Source organism: Lagopus leucura, unplaced genomic scaffold (genome assembly GCF_019238085.1).
Source record: "Lagopus leucura isolate 7727_CA_CO unplaced genomic scaffold, USGS_WTPT01 Super-Scaffold_1, whole genome shotgun sequence".
In the NCBI taxonomy this organism is placed as follows: domain Eukaryota; kingdom Metazoa; phylum Chordata; class Aves; order Galliformes; family Phasianidae; genus Lagopus; species Lagopus leucura.
Genome location: NW_024962250.1, coordinates 39,340,675 through 39,364,997, shown reverse-complemented (window position 1 = coordinate 39,364,997; position 24,323 = coordinate 39,340,675). Strand labels below are relative to the sequence as shown.

The following is a 24,323-nucleotide window of genomic DNA, read 5'->3' as shown; positions in this document are numbered from 1 at the left end:
TCATAATTTGGGACACAGAGTACATTTCTAAGCCAGTTCCAGACTCTTTTCTTATCTACCTGATTTTTCAGCTCACCTTTTGAGCCTGCAAAGGACTTCAATGTCATGAGCCCAAAATATCAATGCATTGCACAAGTACACGATGCAGCCTTCATGAGGGAGCCCTGGAGACTTAATTTCTTCTTGTATTTTGGCCTGCATAAAAGGACACTGGGCAGGTAGCTCAGTTTGAATATGAAGAAAAAAAGAAACGTTGTCCATTCCCGCTCACCCCATCTCCCAGGACCATGATGAGGACTCTAAACTGTCATCACAATTACCCAGTCCAGCAGAAAAACAACATTACACAGTTCACTAAGCCCACAGTGATTTTCTATCAGGATGTTTTTCTTACCACTGCTATCCTGTTGTTCTTCAGTAAACCCAAATGCTGAAATATGCCTTGCTGCCTAAAACACTCATCCTGTACAGCCATCAATACCATCATTTCTTCTCAAAGTATGCAGGCAACTGTTGGAATATCCCAGTACTCCTCTGGATTTTCTGCTGTGTCAATGCAGTCCCTCTGTGTAAGTACACTTACATTAATTCTTACTTACTGTCAGCACTGAACCATAACATGAGAAACAATTGTAAGAACAGTGGATCTAAAAAAGGGATTTAAATTAACGGGTCTTAAGATTTTTCCCTATGTGTTTACCATCCCAGCTGACATCATCACCCTTCTATTTTCTAAGTACAGGGAAAACAGGAGGGGTTTTTCTTTGCAGAACACCTCTGCAATGTACAAAAATCACTCTGGATCTTCAACCTACAGATTTTAATGTTAAAAATGTCTTCCCAATGGAGAATCATTTGGCTTTTCAGTAATAAAATGAAGAGAAATGAAGAATAAAAAGATTCGTAAAGCCAGAAAAAAAAAAAACCAACAGGATGCTGTTATGTTAAATTGGTTTATCTCAAAAAAAAAAAAAAGTTCTGAAACTTGAATTTCTTTCAAATGTATCTACTAGACACATTGCCTCTTCCCCAAAGAAGGGTAAATATGACTGCCTTAAAGTCTGTTTAATTACAAAAACTGTAAAGGAAAGGAACAATCCCATTTCATTTTAAAAACAAACACGTGGAACAATGCACACAATTTCTGAGCACTGAAGTACAGACAGGGAAAGCACATTTGCACAGTCTGGCATGGCTCGTTTTTGCACACCTAACACTCCTAATTCAGCTTCGGTCCTACCTGCCCTGGTTTGCTGTCCCAGCCTGGGTCAGGCTTCTCAGTGACTGCCTCACATGCTGACACTGCAGCTGACCATCAAGATGTTAAGTCATCATCTTCCCCTCCTTCTCATTCCTTGCACTGTCCTTCTCTTACAAGTGTTTGCAGCAGGCAGAAGGAATGGCAGAGAAGCCACGGCTCTAAAACCACAGGACAGTTTTGTACATAGCATATGCTCCCCAAAACAACCCACCCATATTTAGCACCAAATATTATGAGCGTGCAGACACATGGCTGCACAAAACTGTGGCACTGCACTTCTAGGTAACAGGTCCATTAGCATTAGTTCTTCTGTCTGTCTTTACACTAGCAACTTGCAAAGAGACCTGATGAATGGATTCAACACTTCTCTAAAGAGTCCATCACAAAATACTTTCTAAAAACATTTGGAGCAAGGCACTCCTCTTTTGTTAGTGCTCTTTGGGTGCAGCAGCACATTTCTGAGAACACTGCATAACTGCACTGAGAAAGCAGATGCTGAGGAGGTACCAGCTCTGCTGGTATTATTTAGCTCTGCTTGAATGCAAAAGATGACAGTCTGACATTGGTTGATTGATCTAAAGGCTTCTTCTTTTTGGATACATTCGACTCCTCTGATTTTTGCTCCTCATTCTTTTTCGCCTCATCTTCAGCAGCTGTGGGACGCTTCCGTTTTTTATCTTCTGTGAAATCATTTCCTGCTCCACCTTTTGCTTTCTCAGTCCACACCTGTGAAGAAAGCACATCGGTAAGTAGAAAAGGACACAGCAGGCCACAGAATTCACTGCATTATTTTACATGCCCTCTTTCTCTGATTGCAAGGGAGCAATGGAGTAATTCCTGTTAAGAACTAAGGGAGGCTGCTAATCAAGTTGAGTAAAATGTCCTCACTTTTCTTTTGTAACAGCATTCACCTTCAAAAGTACAATTCCTTTGAGCCTGCAAATGAAACCGAAGGCTTTAATGGTCTTTCTGGACACATAAGAAAGCCAAAAGGCTTTAGAACCAAGCCCCAATGAATTAAGTCTCACTATATCACTTTTAACTCCTTCCCTTCTCATTTGTTATTTCTTCATTGATTACATTTCTCCCAGATGCCCCATTTTGGGAAAGCAGCTTTCTGTTTTGTTTATTATTAAGACATCAACACAGGCAATATTTTCACAAAGTGTACGTTTTAGATCATGGTCCAATTCAAAACTGAAGTTCCTGAGGAGGGGCAACACTGGAATATAAAGGAAAAAAAGTGCTAACTGGAAATAATCAAAGAAATTGGTGGGGGAAGAAAGAAATCTAAAATAAAAATAAATTAGAGAACATTTCTTACCATTCTTTCTTCTGTTGACAGAATCCTAAACCGACTCATGCCTTCTTTTATTACTTCTGATTCATTCAGACCAGGATTATCTGTTAAAATGTTTGCTCTGTTCTCTTCTAGCCACATCTGGAAACCTGTCTTTGGTCTTAAACAAGCACAGAAAGAATGTCAGCTAATGAAGGTTACAAGAAAACCATATGCCCCAAAATAACATTTCTAAACAGCACTTGAGAGGGTTTTTTGTTCTCAAAAGCAACAGCATATATAGTCAGCAGCTCACTTTCTCCTCTTGCTGTATGCTAACAGAACATGCTGACAAGGCAAGGCTAATCCAAGTGTGTTTATTAATTCTGTGATAGATGTGGAGATGAACATTTCAGGTTCAGAATGATAAAGCATAATGGTTCTCTTCCTTTCTGACAAGGTCTCCTCAGCCTAAAAGCAGAGCACATTTTAGCAGTTTCAGCTAATCCTTTTCACAGTTCTCTTTGTCCCATGCTTTAGAACCTTATCTGTTAAGGCCAATGAAAAGAATAGTAGTCCAAATGAATGATAATTACATTTGACTTCCTCAGCTAAATGAAGTCTGAATGAAAAGTCATTATAATAATGCAAGTTTCATGAGGACTGGGATTGTGGAAAATACATCTGCTGCAGAGGAATAACATGCATTAAGAGTGTTAGCTAGAAAGAGATATATTGCTTCAGTGATGCCAGTTTTTGGCTTTCTGTTTTTCCTTAAAAAGTATAGGAATAAAACTGTAAAACAAAAATACACAGCACAAAGCAAACCAGCAGCACCCATATTAAAATTAACCGTTTACACATCCACATACAACGTTTAGCTTTCAGATCTCTGAGTCTGCCTAGGCATGTTTTAATGCTAAGCTTTCCCTGTATTTGGAAACAGTACAGCAGCATGGCTTATCTTTCAAAGGTTATTATCAGTTTCAAAATCATCAAGGCAGAAATTGTTGCTTACACCCCTGAAATGACACACTGTGCATTACACACTGTTTGTTTATTATTCATCCACGCATTCATGCACACACTCTATGGATTTGTTTCAGGCTGATGCAAAACTTACACTTTGAATAAAGCTGCCATGCATAACTGGAAAGATCGAATAAGCAGGAACTTTCTCTGCTCTGCCACTGTGAATGTAATAAGCATGTTATCAAACTGCCACAACGTAAGCACCAGTTTGCTGTTCTTCTGAAGAAAACCCCCAAATGTGACAACTTGTGAGCTAAAACTTCAACCTTGATATTAAGCCACCTTGGCTAGCCCTGTGTCTTCAGAAACAAGCAGTTTGTGGACTTGCTGTTCTATCAAGATCAGACTATGGCACTGAGCAGCAAGTGTTCACTCACCTTTTGTTTTCTGTGTTGTCCTGTGCAGTGACTTGGACCACAGGGGGCTCATTTCCTGCTTTTTCTTCTCTTTCTCCCACTCTTTTTTCACTGCAGCTGGCTGTGCGTACCTGGAAGAAGGACGCTGCTGAAGCCTGCAGAAGTTGGTGCATTAAAAAAAGAAGGTGAATGAAAAAATGCAGCAGTGCCACCCTCAAACAAGGCACATCATAGAGCCTAACAAAAAGCTTTTCCTAAAGGCATAGCAATCATTTCCATGAACGGAACAACTAATCCAAAGAATGTTACATAAACTGCTCAACTTCAGCACAGCAGACATTTACTTCACATTATTTAAAATAAAAGCATGAGATTCACTGCAGAATATAATTTGTGCAAACGAAGAAACACTTTCTTATTCCTGTTCTGTGTTTGCATCAATTTCTGCATTATGCTTAAAAGAACACTGCCATCTACAAGGATTTACTGAATCAACAGGTTTCACACTTGATGAAAGCTGGTGAAACTCACTTGACTGTTTTTTGCTTATTGAAACAACATGAAAAGACCAGAAGCATTACCTGCTTGGACTTTGGCTTAGGAATCAGAGGCTTTATAACTGGAGGGCTCTGCTTGTTTACAGCTCGACTGCTAGAAATTTTCTTTGAGTATTTGCTCATAGTGTCTAGAACATTTGCTGAGGGGACCAATGGGTCCTTTTTGCTGGATGACACCTAGCAAAACAAACAAACAGACACTTCCTTTATCCTCTGTCCCTCCAAGATTTCCATCTTAGTTGTACTGTTTATTTAGATATCATCATCTGCTGTGATTTTCAGAACGCCACAATCAAACCAGATTGTTCAAGATTCTTACCTTGAAGGGATTCACTCGTCCTTGGCTGCTTGATGCAATTACAGCTATTTAATAGGAAAGAAAAAGAAGAATGTAAAAATGCATGCACACACAACACGCACACTGTAGGTATGTAGATGAAAGATCATTAGCCTCATTTGCAAAAAACGTGGCTAACACTCATTTTTCATGTTTCAGCCTCTGTTAGTTGAAAATTAAAGATGATGACTGGATCAGAGGCATTCATTATCCCACACCAAATCAAAGAAGTTCCCTTTAGCTTGAAAGCATTTGGCTAAAAAGAAAAGCACTTTGTTAACTGCATGAAGGTCATACTATACATCCTCAGCTATTAGTCATCAGAAAAGCCACACTGGACCTACAAGTACAAATCCATAGGAACACCCATTATTTCCTCCATTTCCATTCCTATTCATCTTGCTGGAGGATGGCAGGAGGGAAGAAGCAAGAAAGAATGCAGGACCATATTCTGCCCTGCCTGTTAAACCAGACTAACAGTCCTATGGCAGGGTTACTAACTCTGCTCTGTGAGTGCAATCAAGGCACATATCTGTAATTATGAAGACAAATCAACTGATTATTGTTCTAATTTTTCCCTGTCTGAAAGAACACCTTTAGGACACAGCCAGGCAGACAACTGATTCAGCACTTGGCACAAGCAAGGTTATCAGCGTGGTGTTGAAGAGCATCATAAGGTAAAGATGACATCAACAGGAATAAGGAACCTCTTGAAAATGTGAACATAACAATCAGCATAAGTTACTCCTTGACAGCACTGTTAGGCACTGTATTTCAGTAGCAATGAGAGGACAGAAAATAAAAACAGGCACGGAGCTGGTGAGGCACGGCAAAGTTCTTACAGTGGAATAAATGGAGATTTACTCACCAGACTTAGGAGTAATCACCTCTGCTGCAGAGACTGCTTTGGAGAAAGGATTTGGCCCTTTGGAACAAAAAGGTACAGTAAAATGTAATAACCAGTTAAAAACAAAATCCTAAACACACAAGCAAGTCATAGGAAACCAGTCTGTACTTTAAAGTATGCATTTCCAAATTGTGCACACACCTTTACAAAGCCATCCATCTTCTTTAACTGGATTTATCTTAAGAGTTCTATACTGATTTCTTAAACCTATTTTTTTTGAATTGGAAAAGCTAGTCATGTCTGAAAGAGAGAAGCTTTTTTTTTTAAATAAATGCTTAACAATAAGGGGTAGACAACTGTAAGATATTTATATTTACTTTTTACAGCATTGGCATAACTGTAGTAAACCAGAAAGCAGTAGTTTCGTTTTACAGGTAAAGCTATCTTTCCATCCATCCATCTTTTGTCTCCTTTCTTTGGAGGTAAGAAGCTAACACACCCTACAGATTATCACTAAACTCATTTTGCTTTTCTCCTCCAAATCACCACTTAAAAGCCCCCAAATGAACATTTTCAGCACATAGAAACACACAGCAGGATGGGACAGATGAGGAGGTGAATGGAGACAAAGTAAAGGGGAAAAAAAAAGCAGTCTGCCTTTGGTAATGATAGGAACATCAGAACACTGCAGACTGCCTGACAATTCTTTTGCAAGTAAAAGCCCAGATGCTGAAGAGGGAATACTCAGTGAACTGTTGGTCCATCAGTTCATCTCCTGCAGGACTTGAACTGAAATCAAATAATAGCATCACAGAGTGACCTAGCACATTAGAAACAGTGTCAGACAACAAAAAAACTCCCCAGGGATCCCTTTAAGCAGTTATGGACAATACATGAGCGAGCTGTGACAGAGCAGGAGATGCACATTCTGTTACTCTGCAGCGACTACAGACCCTGATCAGGTGGGCTCTGTCATGCAGGGGATTCTGGTAACAGGAAGCTCAGGGGCAGAAGTTTCTGTATGTCACCCTGTTAGACCTGTTGCATATTTTTTCATGTGCTAAAGCCAAGAGGGATTAGAAACCACTAGGCCTGTTCTAACTAGCTTGCAGAAAACACAGCCCCTGCTACAGAAACAATTAATTTATACTGGCTTCTAAATTGAACCTCATCTCTTTGTCAGGTGGTGTGCCTGCCTTCCCTAAATTTTATGTAAAAAATAAAATAAAAAATAAAAAATAGAGAGAAAACTCCATTAGGATGGTTGGACTACATGATCTTGCAGGTCCTTTCCAACCTCGTGATTCTATGATTACTTGTTTGGTGCTATATACTGCTGAGTTATCCAAACTAAAAGTTATCAGAGAATTTCCAGAATTCCTTATCAAGTCTGTGAAGAACACATCCAGATAAGATGTCTTGATAGGACAAGGGGAAATGGTTTCCAGTTAAAAGAGGGGAGATTTAGTCTGCATATCAGAAAGAAGTCTTCTACAATAAGGGTAGTGAAGCACTGGCACAGGTTTCCCAGACAGGTGGTTGATGCCCTGCTTCTGTTTTGTTTCTGCCCAAGCTCAGGCTGGATGGGGCTCTGATCAAGGTGTTCCTGCTCATAGCAGCAGGGCTGGACTAGATGGCCCTTAAGGGTCCCTTCCAACTCAAACAATTCTATAGCTTTCATCCCACTCAGAGAACAGATTTTTCTTACTCTGTTTAGGCACTTCAGGCACTCCTTCTGCCTCCTCACACCCATCCGTTTCCTCAGCCTCTTCCATCTCTTGGTCCTGCTGAGCACTTCTGCCTGGCAGCCGGCCCCACTCTGTGGCAGAGGTGCTGTAACTAAAAGGAAGGAATTCATCAGGAAGGAAGAGGTGCCTGAAACTCCACCACATTCACACAGTAAATTGAAATGAAGGCTAACTTACTTAACTAATTTAGGAAATAAGATGAGTAACATTTGGCACTTGTTACACCGATTACAAAGCAATGATTACTAAAAATCAAGTTTCATTAACCACTGCAGTTCAGCACAAAGCACTTGCAGTGGTTCTCATGTAGCTCTAAGACAGACCACACAGCTTCCAAACCACCTGAGTCTCACACCAGTACAAGTGCAGGCACCATTCTTCAAACAGCTCTGCACACAAGAGCAAACACTCAAACACAAAGAGCAAGCTTTTGCCACCTTCTTCAGAGCTCACAACAAGGCTGCTAAGGACACTTTGCCACAAAGGTAAACACAAACAGAAGATACCTTCTGTAATCTCCATTTAAATATAAATACCTCCACTATGGTGAGAAATACCAGGCTACTTTTCTGCATAAACAAATGCACACGTGACAACAGAGACTCGTATGTTCAGCCTGAAATTTAGGCAGCAGGTTTTCATGTTTAACCCAGTTATATTCTAAATTCCCAAATTACAGCATGTACATTTCTTGCATTTCCCTCTTTACTGATTACTAAAATGCATGCACATGTAAACAAAAGGTTCATTTCTCTTAATTAGAATGCCAGTATTAAATTGCTTGGGTGCTAAGAACAATGCAGTGTCTGTGGTGTATTTCAGCCCTCGGAGTGGGCAGACATGGGATAGCAACTCCCATTCATGCTCCAGAAGGGGGCAGACCATTTGGCAAGGAGTTTTAAACATGCAGTTTCACACAGGAGAAAAGGGAAAGGCTATAGATAAATCCCTCAGCTTATCACTTCCTCTTGCTTAAAAAAGTTACAAATTGCATACAGAAAATTGCTGTGGGAGGACACTGCTTCTGATAAAACATTATGACATTTCTCTGCTTTAACTGACTGGTGGTTAGCTACTTGCTTCCTTCCAGCTGCATCATCCAGATGCCAAGCAAGAACACACAGCTCTTCCCATATGTTCCACAGTTTAAAACAAATGCAAAACAACAATAAACAGAGAGAGGAAAACAAACTTATTTTGCCTCCAGATAAAACAGACGTAGGTATAGGAGGAAAGGTAGGCAGCACAGATATAAAGAAATGAATGAACTGCAAACCTGTAATATTTCATAGGCCATATGAGGAGAGGCTGAAGGAGCTGGGAATGTTCAGCCTGGAGAAGAGGAGGCTCAGGGGAGACCTTATTGCTCTCTATAACTTCCTGAAGGGAGGTTGTAGTGAGCTGGGGGTCGGCCTCTTCTCTCGTGTCATTAGTGATAGGACCAGGGGGAATGGTTTCAAGCTACGGCAGGGGAGATTCAGGCTGGACATGAGGAAGTATTACTTTTCAGAAAGGGTGGTCAGGCACTGGAATGGACTGCCCAGGGAGGTGGTGGAATCACCGACCCTGGGGGTGTTCAAGAAAAGACTGGATGTTGTGTTGAGGGACGTGGTTTAGTAGGAGCTATTGGGAATAGGTGAACGGTTGGACTGGGTGATCTTTTAGGTCTTTTCCAACCTTGGTGATTCTATGATTCTATGATTCATTCGTTTTGAAGAGCTGGGATTAGAGGTGAGGGAATAAGACATAGTGGGATACCCTGAGGTAGCTGAAAGAAGAGGGAGCTGGAGGGAAGTAAAAGGCCTTAAGGTGGGTGTGGATGAAAAAGAGGTAAAAGGCAAAGAGAAGAAAAACAGGTTGGAGTAGATCAAAACAACAAAATCTTAGAAGAAAACAAAAGTAAAAAAATAATCAGAGCAACTCAGAATCAGCTCCACTTTGCCTCTGAAGCCACTGTTAAGAAATCAGTAAAAACATTCCCAGCTTTTTAATCCCAGAAATTTGCATTACCCAGCATTCACGTGAGTTGGGAAATCCTCCTCCTCCTCCTCATCCTCCAGGGCTGTTGCCAATTCACTTGCTTTCTCTACAGCCACCTCGCTGAGTCGCTCAGCTAAATTGAGTCTTTGTGAGCGGGATGCATACTTGATGGCTAAACTCACAACATTTTGTGTCATGAGGTCAGCAAGTTCCACACAGCGGAATTCACGCTCCAGTTTACAAGCAAGCTGGAAGGAGAAAAGCCTTGAGAGTTACACAGCTCAGTGACACAGCCCTCTGAAGACTACAGGACCAGAACATGATGAGGTTCGTGAATAAAGACAAACTGCCAAAAATTATCAACCTTCTTTTAGAGGGTTGTTTTTTCTTTGATTTTTGGTTAGGAAGCCTTCCTTCTTTCTATCCTGTGATAAGCAATAACAACATGACCTGCCATCCACCTCTTATTGCATTTGGGGAGCAGCAACTTCCACTGGATGAGCCAAACTTCCACTCAGAGAATCACATCAGAGTTTAAATCAAATGCCATCTACTCAGAGTTTCAGGGATCGTTTTTGGTTTTGAATTCCTTGTACTTACAGCAAACAATTTCATCAGAAGTTCCTGCTGTTCCTTCACTGGCTGACTTTTAGCATTTTCATCAAGCTCATAGCCATTTTTTGATAAGTAATCCACATAGTTGTGAAATACAACTGAACGCCAGTATTGCTCCTGAAAAAGAGAAAGAGACATTCTGGAGGTCAGGTGGGGGGGAAACAAGGAAGCTCTGAGCTCAATGCCCAACAACTTACAAAGGATTTTATCATTCATTCTTAAGTCTTCTTTTTCATTTTATAACAATGGTGAGAGGTAGGCAGCTCTCCTCAAATGCCAATGCCTCCTCAGGATGAATCACACTAACATCCATCTACAAACTGAACAGACTCCATGTATTCTAAATCCCATTTGCACCACGTGCTTTCAGTAGGATGATTCTTAGATATTTATCACATTGTTACCAGCACAGGCAATTCTTGAACAAATTGATTGTTTTATCTTGTAATTTCTGTCCCCCAGCAAAGTGGAAGGATTCCACAGTAACACTGGAACTGTAGGAGTAACACTCATTTGTGAGACAGCTGAAAAAAAAACCCCATAGCTGATGTTTTCCAGTGAAATACTGGTATGGTTATTGCACCAGCCTAGCTCTGTGGAAAAATAACTCATTCAAAGCCATTCATTAGATCTATTAGGAATCATCTGTTTCTTCATAAGCACAACACACACTAAAGTACACATTCCCTCAGGCTAAACTGACAGTTCCCAAAGTTTCCCTTTTATTGTTTGGAAAGGACAGGAAAAACAAAACAAAACAAGCAAACCACCATGGTCCATCAAATAAAGAATACATTAATAAATAAATAGATCCTCAACATGAATTCCAATGAGTTCACAGAAGCAAAGCACTTGTTGAAACTCTTTAGACTTCTATCAATGAGAATAAACTTCCAACAGCACTAGACAGTCTCTAAGTTTGAAGCCAGCATTTCATTTTCATTTCTATTTTGTGTACTACAGCTGAACCCCACGACACCGTAATACACAAATCAATTAAAAATTGGATAATTGATATGCTTTTCTAGGTGTTCTCCTTTATTGGTCAGAATGAGATTATTTATAAATATAAATAAATATTTTAAATATTGTTTTATATATACAGTATACATAATTTATAATGTAAATATAAACCTTGTGTCAACTCTAACAGCCTCATTAAGTATTTGTCTAGAACCAGCTGTAAAGCAAAACAAACAGAAAAAAAGCCACCCAAAAGCCTGAACTCAGATAACCTCCTTTGCCAGGTGCCTTATGCAGAGTTTGTACCACTCTCTTCCTCGCAGAGATGATTAATAGAAAGCTTGTATAATCCCTGCTATGCGGATGTCTAAGACAATCAGCTGTGGTCTCAACATCATTCCATACCTCCATCTGTCCCTTTTCTGTTGTAACTTGGCAGTAAGGGAGTGTAAAAGATAATATTGCCACTGCAGGACGTGGAAGTGTCGGAGGGAACCGGGCTCCTTTGCAAGGAATACACCTGTGCACGGGAAAGAAAAAGCAGATGTGATCCTCATCATCTAAACCACGTCTCCTAAGAAGCAAGGCACTTTAAGAGGATTTGGTCTTTAAAAAGTAGTAATTAAATTACTGACTTAAATATAGCAAGATGTAAGATTGCATTATGAAGGGTTATTTTTACATTGCAACCAATAAAAGATTTTGAAAGCAGCAAGGCACACGCTGCTCTTGTTCACATCAGAAACTCCAAGTATGGCACAGAGCAGACACAGATCTCTATCTCACACAACACACAATTTGACAGCAATTACAAAACATAAGTGCAGTTTATCAAACGCAGAACCTACCAAACAACAAAAGGCCACTGGAAAAAGAGCAGGCACAGACTGCTTATTCTGATGAAGGTTTTGGACTTAACAGTGATGTATTTGGGCACACAGAGGGCAAAAACAAAAAGGGAGGGCATGCAGATACACAGATACTAACAACGTAGTCTTAATGTTTCATTGAACTAGTGTTCTGGTAACTATCACTTAAGCAACACAGTGATTGGAGAAGAGCTGTGCTTCCAGCAGCACCAACAAGCATTGACAAAAATGTCTGCTTTCATAGCTCTAAGCTGCTGTTTCAGACACTAGGGGAAAAAGGAACAGGAAGCATTAGTGCTCTGGCTATCCACGTTGATTACAGCACATGTTGTTCCTACAATAACCCTCCCCACTCCTTATCTTCAGTATGCTGGTGGCTTTGAATCGAATGCCCTCTGCAATTCAGAGGTCAGCACCATCCCTGTTGGAGCAGAAAGACAAGAGGACTGACTTGCAGCTGATCACCTCACCAATGCAACGTGTCCTGCACGTTTGTGGTGAACTGCATGAGCAGCAAAGTGAGACAGCCTGAATTTCAATAAAATGCAACAGGCTGCCCAAGGAGGCTGTGGATGCCCCATCCCTGCAGGCATTCAAGGCCAGGCTGGATGTGGCTCTGGGCAGCCTGGGCTGCTGGTTGGAGACCTGCACACAGCAGGGGGTTGGAGGTGGATGAGCATTGTGCTCCTTTGCAACCCAGGCCACTCTAGGATTCTAGGATTCTATGATCCAGTGGGAAAAGGACATAGATCACTGAACAAGAGAGGAATACTCACATTTTGAAAGTAATGGGTCACTCTCAGCTAGATAACTATTTGAGCACATCAGCACTTTTCCAGAATCTTTCTTGTGGCCACAGTTTAAATATTAACATAGTGCCAGATTGTTCTTATTTATCTGTGCCCAACAATGTAGATTAGTTACAGGATTTGAGTCTTCTCAAAGGGACAAAAGGGAAAAATACAGCTAAAAACTCAGAAATTTTAAAAAAATATATCAGCAACAGAAGCAGAATCCTAAGAGCAACCATAAGCAAAGTGCAGTCTTACAAATGTGCCTGCATCAGAGACGTGATTTCATAACAAAGTGCACATGCCTGTCAGCCAAGGCAAGAAGCTAAGATTAGTTTGTTACACATTATAAAACCAAGAGTTTATTCAAAACAAGCTTAGTAACGAAACATCCATGCTGAATTACATTTGGGAACTAGAGCCATTACTGCGTATCTGTTTTAGTAAAACTCATTTCCAGTTTCTCCTTCTAGAAGGTAAGACAAACAGAGCATTTCCTTTGGGGTATATCTGACCTCAGCTGCTGGGGGTTTTCATGGATGCCAACGACCCAGTAATGATCAGATTTTCCTTTGCAATGCTCTCGTGTGTTACACACCGGAATCCAAGTGTTCCCAAGTGCTCGGTTCAACATCCTCACAATTCCCTCAGAATCCACGTAACACGGGGTACCTGTTGGATACAAATGCAGAGCATTATTCTGACAGGCAACTAATTATGACGTGGCTGAGTTTGAACTGCTGGATAGTGCTGGGAAATGACGTTTTACATAACTCAAATTCAATATCCTCTCACCCAAGCAGCGCGACCGCGCCGGCAAACTGCTTTCCTTAGAAAGAAGCGCCACCTTCTGACAGCCAGTGCTACTGCAAGGGAACTGATCCCAGTTCAGGACTTCAATTAATTTTATCTTATTAATTCCATTCGCATTTCATTTAATTTCATACCTTCTGCTGAGAATCCAACCCACACCAAATAGGACTTCTGTGTAAGAGAAAGAGGGTCTCTGTGCAAAATTTGTTTCTTCTTCTTTCCTAGCTCCATCAGCTGTACCCCAAGGCACTGCTCTCCATCAAATCCAGTACCTAGGAAGAAGTTGGTCAAAGACTGTGTTAGAAAGCAAATGGTCTTTGTCACTTAGCTAGATTTAGGTAACTTCTGAATCAAAAGCTAAGTCTAATGCAGTGTCATTCACAAACAAACTCCCAGACTACTTGCCACTTCGGACATACAAAGTATGCATAACAACTAGTTCCTTAATTTCCTCAAGTAATTAATCATGGCATGACTGAAACCTAAGTTCAATCTATTTGTGCTACTGTTATAAAATTCTCCTGTTCCCCACAAGTTAATCTAGGCATCCCAATATAAAACATATGCTTTACTGTCAGATGCTGAAGACTTACAGATTGTGACAGTGTAACCATCATCAAGACAAGGGGGAAAAGTAAAATACTTCTGATGACTACACAAACACAGCATCTGAAGCCAGGAACAGACAAGGAATGAAAACACGAACTCAGGACATAAAAAGGACAGAAGGGAGAAATACCTCTGTGGTAAATAATCATCAGCTGCTCTCCATGCCCTGCCATAGACACCACTGGACCTGGGAGACAGAATATCTCTTTCTGAACTCCTCCAACTGTAAACAGTCGAACCAGCAAGGCACTAGTGGCACAAGCAGCCCAGCCCTGACCTAGACAGATAGCTTCAATATCTTCATCCTTTGGCATATCTACTGTCCACTCCTTGTTTGCATCCCAGGAGCTAAAATGAATGCAGTGGAGTTTGCTGAAAGAGAAAAAAAGAACAAGAGGTATGTATTTAAACAAGAAAAAATAAATAAAATATCTGAAAATATACCATGCACTTCAACTATACTAACCTAATAAGTTTCTATCAGAGCCCTTGAATCTGTGGCTCTCCTGGAAAGGAACAATGTCATCCTACAGATTACAAGGAGTCATTTGCAAAGCCCTGCTCTTACTATTCAAAAACTGAAGAACCAACCTGAACTCCAGCACTGTGGATTTAGAGCCTCTGAAGCATAAGAGACACATTAGAGGTCTGAAAGGAGATTTTTAGATGGAAATAGACAAGTGTTGTGCTTAATTAGCATTAATAAGAAGTGAAGGTGTTCAGTACTCCTGACTACAAGCCTTAATTACGTATTTGTCAAATCATGCTGTCCTTCAGGAGAAAAAAAAAGGGAACTTTGTTTCTGACATCTTAATAATTGAAAATTGTCTGTAACCAATTCACAGACACCATTATTTTTGATAGATAACTCACATGTTCACCTCGCTTTGGGAAAAAAAAAGTCCAACATCAGATAATCAATACATACAAATAATACTCCCAAAGGCAAAGATTGCTTCTCAGCCTGTCACAGTGCTATTTGTGCCAGAGTAAGTAAAAAAGTTCTTCCTTCAAGATATTTCTACAGAAAAAAAAACAACCAAAAAAACCAGCAATAGTATTGCTGCTGCTCTTAAATGTTCTTAAGCTCTTCACATTATAATTTTTCTTCTAAGACTGTGGGTATCTCCAAACATCTCTCCTTAGCAACGCTATGAAAAGAAATAGCACAGACTTCACAATTTATCATTGATCTGAGCAGACTGAAAGACTATTGTTCACATTTACAGTTTCCTTTGTGCTGGCAGTGCATGCACTTTCTAGTATGTGTGTGTTTGGGAAAAAAGAAAAAAAGGATTTGAAGAAAATCCACAGGAAACAAAATACATCTTTAAATATCCTGAAGATTGCACGTGGGTGGGGGTGAAAAATCCTCCTCAAAAGCAGCCCCATAAATAAAAGAACAAGATCAGAAGCCAAAAAATCTAAGCTAAAGTGATAAAAGCTGAGATATGTGAAACGTGGTAAGCGTAATTCCACACTACAAGCTTGACAGAGCAAAGCCATGGCTCACCTTGCGAGTTCCTCTGTACTCTCACAGGCCAATAAAACAGCTTCAGTAGAGAGGTCGGCCATGGTGTGGTTCAGGGAGTTAGGGAGGTGTGTGGCATGATGTATGGAGGTATCATGGAATTCTATATCAATAGCGTTGTCTTGTTCATCGTTGTAACAACGAATGATACCAACAGAATTCCAAACCTATTAAAAAGAAATAATAAAATCGTCCATCATACTGACTGCCCTCAAATAGCCTGCTGTAAGATAACCACCTGAACCAGCACTAGGTGGGAAACTGGAATAAGGCTGAAGAGTTACACAGGCAGGTCTGGTTTTGGTTCTAAAACAGCTCAACTAGCTCAAAAAACTGTTTTGTTCTCATTGCTTAGCCATGTTTCTCCTTACAAAATAAAACGTTAACAGCTTGCAGTTATAAAGAAATAATGAATGATGAGTGTACAAGTCTTAGAAGTATAAGAATATCCACAAATTCTGACTAAAAAGGAAGTTCAAAACAGATTCATTTCACTTCCACAGCACAGGTACAAACTGTATTTCTGTCTTGAAGCCAAATATTTACTTCTACATCAAAAGCAACCAAAACACAAGGCAGAAAATTATGCATTAACACAAAGCCTGCTTTTTACTAGTTAGCTGCACGCTGTGAAGCATTTAAAAATAGATAAATAAATAAAAGAACAAAACCACAACATACAAATATAGATTTGAGAAAGATCAGATTAAGATCAAGCAAAACCAGGACAATGTTAATAAAGCAACTACATCTACATAATCACAGAGAAGTGAGATTTACCATGAAGCGGTGCATGAGATGCACAGGAGTGGAGCCAGACTGGAATGGCTTTTGCCTGGGGGTTGGCCTTGGCCCATCATAGAAAGGCTGCTGTGTAGATGATGTTGGCAAAGCTGGAAAGCCACCAATCCGATCATCATCCTCCTCCTCCTCCTTTTCAAGTAGATTGGAACTAGCTTTTATCATTCCAATATCTAAAAGTTTCAAACGCATACATATATATTGATATCTTCCAAGTATTATTATTGCAGCAGAAAATAGGTAAAAATATTAAAACAGTGAAAACTTATCCGGAAAAATAAGACAATGTAGGTAAATAGATGATGCCAAGAAAGGATGCTAAGAAATCGTTTCAATAACAGCATTACAGAGCTCTGGAAAACTAGCTTATTCTGTACCTAATGAGTTATCATCATCATCAATTATTGCCCGTCTTGGATGGCCTGATGTTGGCATAAGGTCATCATCATCACCATGATCTTCATTAGCTCCAGTGTTTGGGGAAGATTGTGGTTCAATCATATCTCCATTTAAATAGTCATCATCATCTCCATCAAAGAGATCTTCATAGTCTCTCGTAACAGTATTGGCAACCTAAAACCATGTTATCAATTATAATTAATTATCAGTTGACAATTATTACCTATTTTTATTATTATTAGCAATTCTAATTCCTTCCAGTATATAAAGGAGGGAAAATCTGGAGAGGGAATTTATCAGAGTGTAACGATAGGACAAGGGGTAATGGGTTCAAACTATCAGAAGGTAGATTTAGATTAGGCATTAGGAAAAAATGCTAAACTGAGGGTGATGAGGTCCTGGCACTGCCCAGAGCTGTGGGTGTCCCACCCCTGGAGGTGCTCAGTGCCATGCTGGATGGGGCCCTGGGCAGCCTGAGCTGATGGGAGGTGTCCCTGCCCACGGCAGGGGTTGGAACCAGACGGTCTGGTCCCTTTCAACCCAAACCACTCTGTGGTTCTATGATTACATCTTCTTTTGAATACAGAATTCAAGGAATGAATCCATGCACAAGAAGGAGCTTTCAACACTCAGTAGAGAACGTTTCATGCAATTTGATGACATAAGCTATCAGTTTAATGTAAGAAATAACTGGTGCTGATTACCTCGTCGTTTGGTTTCTTTCCACCACCGATATCCTCCCACAAGCCCAGATTTCCTTCAGTATCTGTGTAAGCTATTTGCTCATATTTGGGATGCCATGCCAGTCCACAAATCGAGTAACTTTTCTCATGCTTCATCCTAAAAAGAACATGAAAATTCCCTATTTTTATTAAGGCTCTCAGAGCACAAACGCCCTCAAGTTTTATGATTCTATCTATGATTCTATTGTAAGCACTTGTAATACTAATGAAAATAACATAAGTATATATATACAGGTGACAAAATAATTAATAAATTACCTTTGGAATAAATAGTTATGCTAAAAAATACAGCAGATCTTCCTTTTCTATGGAGGAAATTATTTAAGCTTTAAAATCAATCAGATTCATATTCATAAAACAACAGCTTCCTGACGCATGCAGAATACAAAGTAATTCCCCAGCAGACAGTATGTTCCAGAACCATCCAGTTATAAAAAGAACATTAGGCTGTTTCTCTTGTACCAAACTGATGATTTAGTCCTTTATCTTCTGCTCCCTTTATTCTCAGAAAACAATCCTCCCATGAATTATTTACACGATGTCTTTAAGGCCTTACATATGCACTAGAGTAACAATCATGTTTCTGACTCAAGATAGATAAAGCCCCCCTTCTGTTCCTCACTGTAACTAACCAACATAAAGTTCTATTTGTCCTTTTTCTGCCTTCTGACTTACTGACATGTCAGTATTTCTCCTCAGTTGCATCTTACTGCCAACAATCTTGAACTCTGTAACTTGAAGATCTGTTTCCATCAAAACTATTCTTTAATCAATTAGAAGATTAAAATGTAATAAAAAAATAATGCCTTTGAAATGCTTCCAGGTTCTTTTAGCTATGCACACTACATATGGTGGGGGAAGGCAAACCAGTGCCACTTTCCTACCTGACAGACATCAGTGGAAGTTGCTTCCTGGCAGAATGTGGGAACGATGTGGCAGCCCCTGAATACCCATCAGCACAATAAATTAGGTATCAGTATGCCTCACCCAAATTGCATAAGGCAAGAGCCCTCCTCTTGCTCCCTTGCTCAAGCCTAGCCTGAACAGTGGCCCTGCATCACAGCAGGGACCACCCAGACCTGACACCACTCTTCCAAACCTGTGCTTGCCTGTGTTCTCCCTCTCTCCTGATGTGCTTGCAGAGACAATCTACAAGATCAGATAGATGGGATTTTTTAGCTAAAGCCTTTATTTTGCTGCCTCCTGGAGTTCTTGCAAGCACAGCACAGCGTTGGTGGTATAGTGGTGAGCATAGCTGCCTTCCAAGCAGTTGACCCGGGTTCGATTCCCGGCCAACGCAATTTGCATTTTGGGTTCTGGAATCCTCAGAGCCCTGAGTTGGATGACTGTGACCTGCAGTGACAATAAAACCCCAGCCAACCCCACACCTGCTCTACCTAAAGCCTATAAGCCTATGGGGCTCAATGGGATGCATCCCAGGGAGCTGGCTGATGTCAACCTGAGACCTCTCTCAATTGCTTTTATAGGGTCTTGGAAATCTGGAGAGCTCCAGAAGCTGGCAGATGTCCCAGTTTTTAAGAAGCACAAGAAAGGAGACCCTGATAATTACAGGACTGTCAGTCTCACTTCAGAGCCTGGTTAAATTACGGAGATTATTCTGGGAGTTACTGAAAAACACTTGAAAGACAATGCAGTCATTGCTCACAGCCAACACGGTCTTCAAAGGGGAAAGCAGTGCTTGATAAACTTAATTCCCCTTCATGAAAAGGTTGTCCACCTAGATGACAAATGGAAGCCAATAGACATGATCTTTCTGGATTTTAGCAAAGTTTTTGGTACTGTTTCTGACAGTATCCCTCTAAACAAAATGCCCAACATAAAACACAAAGGGTGAACAATTGGCTGATGGCTCAGACTCGAAGGGTTACAGTAAATCCCTTCAAAGTTTTTATAAATGATCTAGACACACACTCAAATGCATAGTATCTAAGTTTGTGGATGATACTTAATTAGGAGGAGCTGTGGACTGGGATCTCTGCTCTCTGGTGACAGCAATTAGACCTAAGGGAACAGAATGGAGCTGTGTTGGGGGAGGGCCAGGTAGAGATTAGGGAAAGGTTCTGCACCAGAGAGTGATGGGCATGGAACAGGCTGCCCAGGACAGGGGGCATGGCCCCAAGCTGCTGGAAAGAGCATTTGGGCAATGCACTCAGACACAGGGTGATTTGGGGTGGTACTGTGTGGAGACAAAGGGCTGGGACTCGATGATCCCTGTGGATCCCTTCCAACAAGGGATGCTCCATGATTGTACAGTTTGCAGTGGAACTTTAGCAGAAAGCTTACTGTTTTACCCTGTAAATCTCAAGTAGACTATTCAGTGGTTCTCAATTTGCACAAATAAGTTTTAAGGAGGAGATATAACACTTCTATTTTAACAAAAAGGATGTATTATGGGCGTTGTGGAACAGCACTACATACCTCTCTATGCACTCCTGGGTTTCCACCTTCCACACCACTATATTCCCATTCACACTTCCAGCTGCCAGGTACTGCCCACAGGGAGACCACACCACAACATTCAGGGGCTAGGAAAAAGGAAAAATTATAGGGAGAAGAATTACCAATGCACACAAAGCATTCATATTCTGAATCATAAAATGGATGTTCTAGAAGGAAAAAAAATATCTTTAGCAAACCACATCCAGCTTCCCAAACTAGAACTGCCTTCAACTGCCAAGTTCCCAGCAAAACCATTCTTTAAAGACAGCACACTTACTCTCCTTCAGAATACTCAACTTCTGTCACTAAATGCTGTGATACAAACCATGTCAAACAACCCATGACAAAAAACAGAGACACATAGACAAGTTTGACACTCATCTAATATCTCTTGCCTTGGTTTCTGACATCAAGTTAATAGGATCAGAAATAAAAGTGGGAAGGGAAAAAAATCCTATGCAGAAGTTAAATTTCTAGCTGAAGAACACTTAAGAGTATGGAAGATTTAGCAAGCAGCTGTTTTGTGTACCTACCTGAGTGATAGAAGTATCTGATAGATCAACTTGATTATCCCAGGTTTCTCTTCTGTATAGTTTAACAACTTTGTCTACAGGAATTGCCAGCAGCTGTTGAAAGGAAACAAGAATCAGGCAATTTAGAACAAGTTATCTTTCAAGAAAACATTCAAGCAAAAAAAGCATAGCTTCTTCATTCAAAAGTATTACAGCAGTGTCAGCCTACATGTCCAGCAGTTCTCTTGGCATCCTAGCAATACCAACAGAGAAAGTAAAGAATGCTGAAATAATCTTGAATTACAAGGTTCTTCAGTGGTTTTCATATGCAACACAGCAAAGAATGTTTGTTTTTATTTTAATCTTCATTTATTTCTGGCAGAAAACTGATGACAGCTGCACCATAAGGTTCTAAGTTCTTATTTATGTAACAGCTAAGAAACACGCATAAATAAATTTTGGTGCTCTGAGCACAAATCTTATGTTCTCTCTCTTCTTTCCTCCCCATCCCTCTTCTTATCAGATGACAATTCCTCTATAAATCTTACTTGAATAGCTCGTTCCTGAAATAGTCCATTTGGTATTTAGCAAGCCTGCATAGCTGTTGCTGCCTGTTTACTTCATGGGATTTGTGTGTTAGTTGGTTTTGTTTATTTTTGTTTTAAAGAGATTTCTAATAATCTGCTGTATAATAGGAGTGAAGCAGCTGATGACATTTGTGTGACAGTGAAGTCGTGTAAACATTGAAGTCTGTGCTTTTATGCAATATGTGTACAAAGTAACCTGTGCTTTAAGTGACATTGTGGCTCCCACAGAACAGTAATCCATAATGCTAGGTATTTCAGAGAGTGGACACGTGCAGACACTGCTCACAAAAGGCTAAGTTGGGGAAATAGAAGATTATTCAAGTCAGAACTCTGAGAAACCACTGGAAAACACTCCTTAGACCCTGCATACTAGAATGTCGATAGTTTGACAGAACCTATTATTCATCCTTCCAGACAGCAGGCAAGAACAAAAGCCACCAAGCAATTTTTCCCAAATTACCACCTTTTGCTCAATTCTGTCCTTTACTTGAAGTATGATGCAGCATGCCTCATTTCATACAGGTTTGAATCTATCTGCTCCTCTCTCCTTTGTGTTACCAGCTGGGGCAGGTGTGCTCTAGGTTATATGATACAGAGACATCTACACAGCTATGCAAACTTCCCTCCTCCTTACCCTCTTTGTGCTAAGTGATCTGTACATAGTGCTCTTGCATCAGCACACGTACAGTCACTGGATACATAGTATGTATTATCGTCAGCACCACCATTACCCACAGCAGCACTAACTCTGTTCTTCAGTTAAGAATCATAGAACAGTTTGGGTTGGAAGGGACCTTAAAGATCATCCAGTTCCAACCTTCCTACCACAGGCAGGGATACCATCCACTAAGTCAGGAATAGTTTACTACTTTAGTGACATTTGCAGAGCAAGATTACTAATTGATAAAATTTACCCACAGAGAGACTGAACTCCTTTGACGCTCTGCTGTGAACAATTAGGTCATTTCCCTCATGCACAATGTTCCTTCCTACTCAGCACAGTGTGACTGTTCAACATTGTTTGGGGCTGACAGATGGACTGCTGCCAAACACAGTCTGGCACTTAAGCGAGCAAACACTTCCAAGTTGTTGTTTTTCCTAAAAGTGAACTTCACCCCAAATATTTTCCTTACTCTCTGGAGTTGGAATTTGGACTTGCCTGGATTGAGTTCTACTGTACAAACAGAAACGAAGGATTAAGATGTGGTTACAACAATCTCTCACTTACCTTGGCACTGCCAGGTTGCCAGGCAAGCCTGCATATGGATTTAGCATTTATCACATCGTTACATTTCTGCAGCAGCAGCCAGTTTGTCACGCATGTCTGAAAACAAAATATTCAAAAATGAGTTCTCCAGTTCTATGAAAATCTACTGTATTTTTAAAAGCCTGAAAGGAGAATGGTGAGGTGCTGGAACAGCTGCCCAGAGAGGCTGTGATGCCCCGTCAAAGCCAGGTTGGATGGGGCCCTGGGCAGCCTGGGCTGCTGTGAAATGTGGAGGTTGGTGGCCCTGCCTGTGGTGGGGGATTGGAGCTTCATGATCCTTGAGGTCTCTTCCAACCCGGGCCATTCTGTGATTCTGTGGAAAAAGCTAGAAGGAAAAAAGGCATATAATTTTTAGAACTGAAATAAACTCTTTCATACAAGTACCTACTCCTTTAAAAAAAAAGACCGAAAAATACTTTGCCAATGTAGACCTGAAAATATTTAATTACAGTGCAAGTACTTATGAGTTAAGATTACAGCAAAAGTATTTTTAATGACGTACAGAACAAAAGAGCTTCATACATTTAGGTTACAAAGAGAAATCTGGCCAAACTCCTCTTGTCAAATCCAGACTGACTGCAGCAAGGTGACACACAGCAGCCTGAATCTTACAACAGCAATGTAAAGATGAAGGCATTGCTAAGTTCTCCTACAGCACAGATGCCATACACCACTGCCACAGCCCCAGGACACAGTTAGCCTAAGTGCCCCAAAAGGCACCCACTGTCAGTATGAAATTCACATTAGAAGTATGTCTTTGTTTGAAAAAGTAGCAATTGCACAAGCAGAGTACGTTCCTAATTATACTTACAGGAATAATTCTGCATGGATACTTCGTCCAGTCAATAATGGCATTTAGCAAAAACAATCCCATATGTATATGCAGAACTGCTTTATTATAGGTTCACTTGAAACCTTCTTCTCAAGCTCCTTAGACTGCAAGGCCAGCAGAGACAGCAGGCTCACCAAATCTTATTTCTTACGTGCCCTGAACTATTTGACACAAATATTGCTAAGCTGAGCCCAATGACTGTAATTCTTAAGTATTATGTTCTTCAATCTGTGATTTACATCCCTCTTTTGTGAGAAACTGCTGTGAAGTTTGCAATGGATTATTTTTGCTGTTGTTTTTTTGATTGTTTCTAAAAAACAGCATACCAAGTCCCTTCTCAATAGCCTTGGACTCACTACAGCATGGCCCCATCTCCACAAATAAAAAAGACTGAAATGCAGTAAGTTGAACCTTGAGTCCTTGGCAAACTAGGTTTGTGTGCCATAGGCAGAGAGCAAGAGAGATGAAAGCACCACTGCACAAAGACCTCTACCAAGGAAAGTGGGCATCATCTCACTGAACACAGAATCACACAATTGCCCAGGTTGGAAAAGACCCTAAAGATCATCAAGTCCAACCACAACCTGACCATACTACCCTAACTGCTAGGCCATGGCCCTGAGCACCACACCAAAACAGTTCTTCAACACATCCAGGGATGGTGACTCAACCACCTCCCTGGGCAGCCCATTGCAGTGCTTAACAAGCCTTTCTGTAAACAAGTTTGTCCTGATAGCTAACCTAAACTTACCCTGGTGCAACTTGAGGCCATTTCCCCTCATCCTGTCACCTGTCACAAGTGAGAAGAGACCATGGCATGTGAATCCCAAATCCCTTCCTAAACCCAAGTCAAAGAAGCCACTAGTCAGTCTGAAAATTGACTGGTAATTCACAGAGAGCTCAGGAAAGGTAAATGAAAACAAAACACACCTAGACAACAGTTTGTTAGCATAAAGTTTACTCTGTAACCCTGAAAGCAATAGATGATATTCTGAAACCCTAGTATCCCTGCTCATGGCAGTGGAGTAAGGACTAGATGATATTTAAGGCCCTTTCTAACCCAAACCACTCTATGATTCTGTAATTCTAAGGAAAAAAGGCATCCAGTGCTGTTACCTTTGCACAGAGGGTTAT

The 24,323-nt window shown here is 40.6% G+C and overlaps 1 protein-coding gene and 1 non-coding gene across 3 annotated transcripts in view; one reads left to right on the top strand and one right to left on the bottom strand.

The window, feature by feature from the left end:
• Nucleotides 1-939: 939 nt before the first annotated feature.
• The window catches only part of WDHD1 (WD repeat and HMG-box DNA binding protein 1), a 31,265-nt gene continuing 7,881 nt past the window's right edge, over nt 940-24,323 (bottom strand). For both annotated transcript variants that reach the window (XM_042863895.1, XM_042863902.1), the window contains exons 7-26: nt 22,319-22,414; nt 20,525-20,617; nt 19,971-20,077; nt 17,493-17,628; nt 16,767-16,962; nt 16,369-16,562; nt 15,571-15,755; nt 14,188-14,429; nt 13,583-13,720; nt 13,151-13,307; nt 11,381-11,495; nt 9,998-10,129; nt 9,428-9,645; nt 7,378-7,508; nt 5,691-5,747; nt 4,805-4,848; nt 4,510-4,662; nt 3,950-4,083; nt 2,586-2,721; nt 940-1,987 (exon numbers count right to left, since the gene is read on the bottom strand). In XM_042863895.1, coding sequence (XP_042719829.1) covers nt 1,787-1,987; nt 2,586-2,721; nt 3,950-4,083; nt 4,510-4,662; nt 4,805-4,848; nt 5,691-5,747; nt 7,378-7,508; nt 9,428-9,645; nt 9,998-10,129; nt 11,381-11,495; nt 13,151-13,307; nt 13,583-13,720; nt 14,188-14,429; nt 15,571-15,755; nt 16,369-16,562; nt 16,767-16,962; nt 17,493-17,628; nt 19,971-20,077; nt 20,525-20,617; nt 22,319-22,414 — 2,865 coding nt within the window. In that variant the 3' untranslated portion in view covers nt 940-1,786. The remainder of the gene's footprint in view (nt 1,988-2,585; nt 2,722-3,949; nt 4,084-4,509; nt 4,663-4,804; nt 4,849-5,690; nt 5,748-7,377; nt 7,509-9,427; nt 9,646-9,997; nt 10,130-11,380; nt 11,496-13,150; nt 13,308-13,582; nt 13,721-14,187; nt 14,430-15,570; nt 15,756-16,368; nt 16,563-16,766; nt 16,963-17,492; nt 17,629-19,970; nt 20,078-20,524; nt 20,618-22,318; nt 22,415-24,323) is intronic.
• On the top strand, nt 18,760-18,831 carry TRNAG-UCC. The gene has a single exon. It is a non-coding gene; the product is annotated as a tRNA-Gly (tRNA).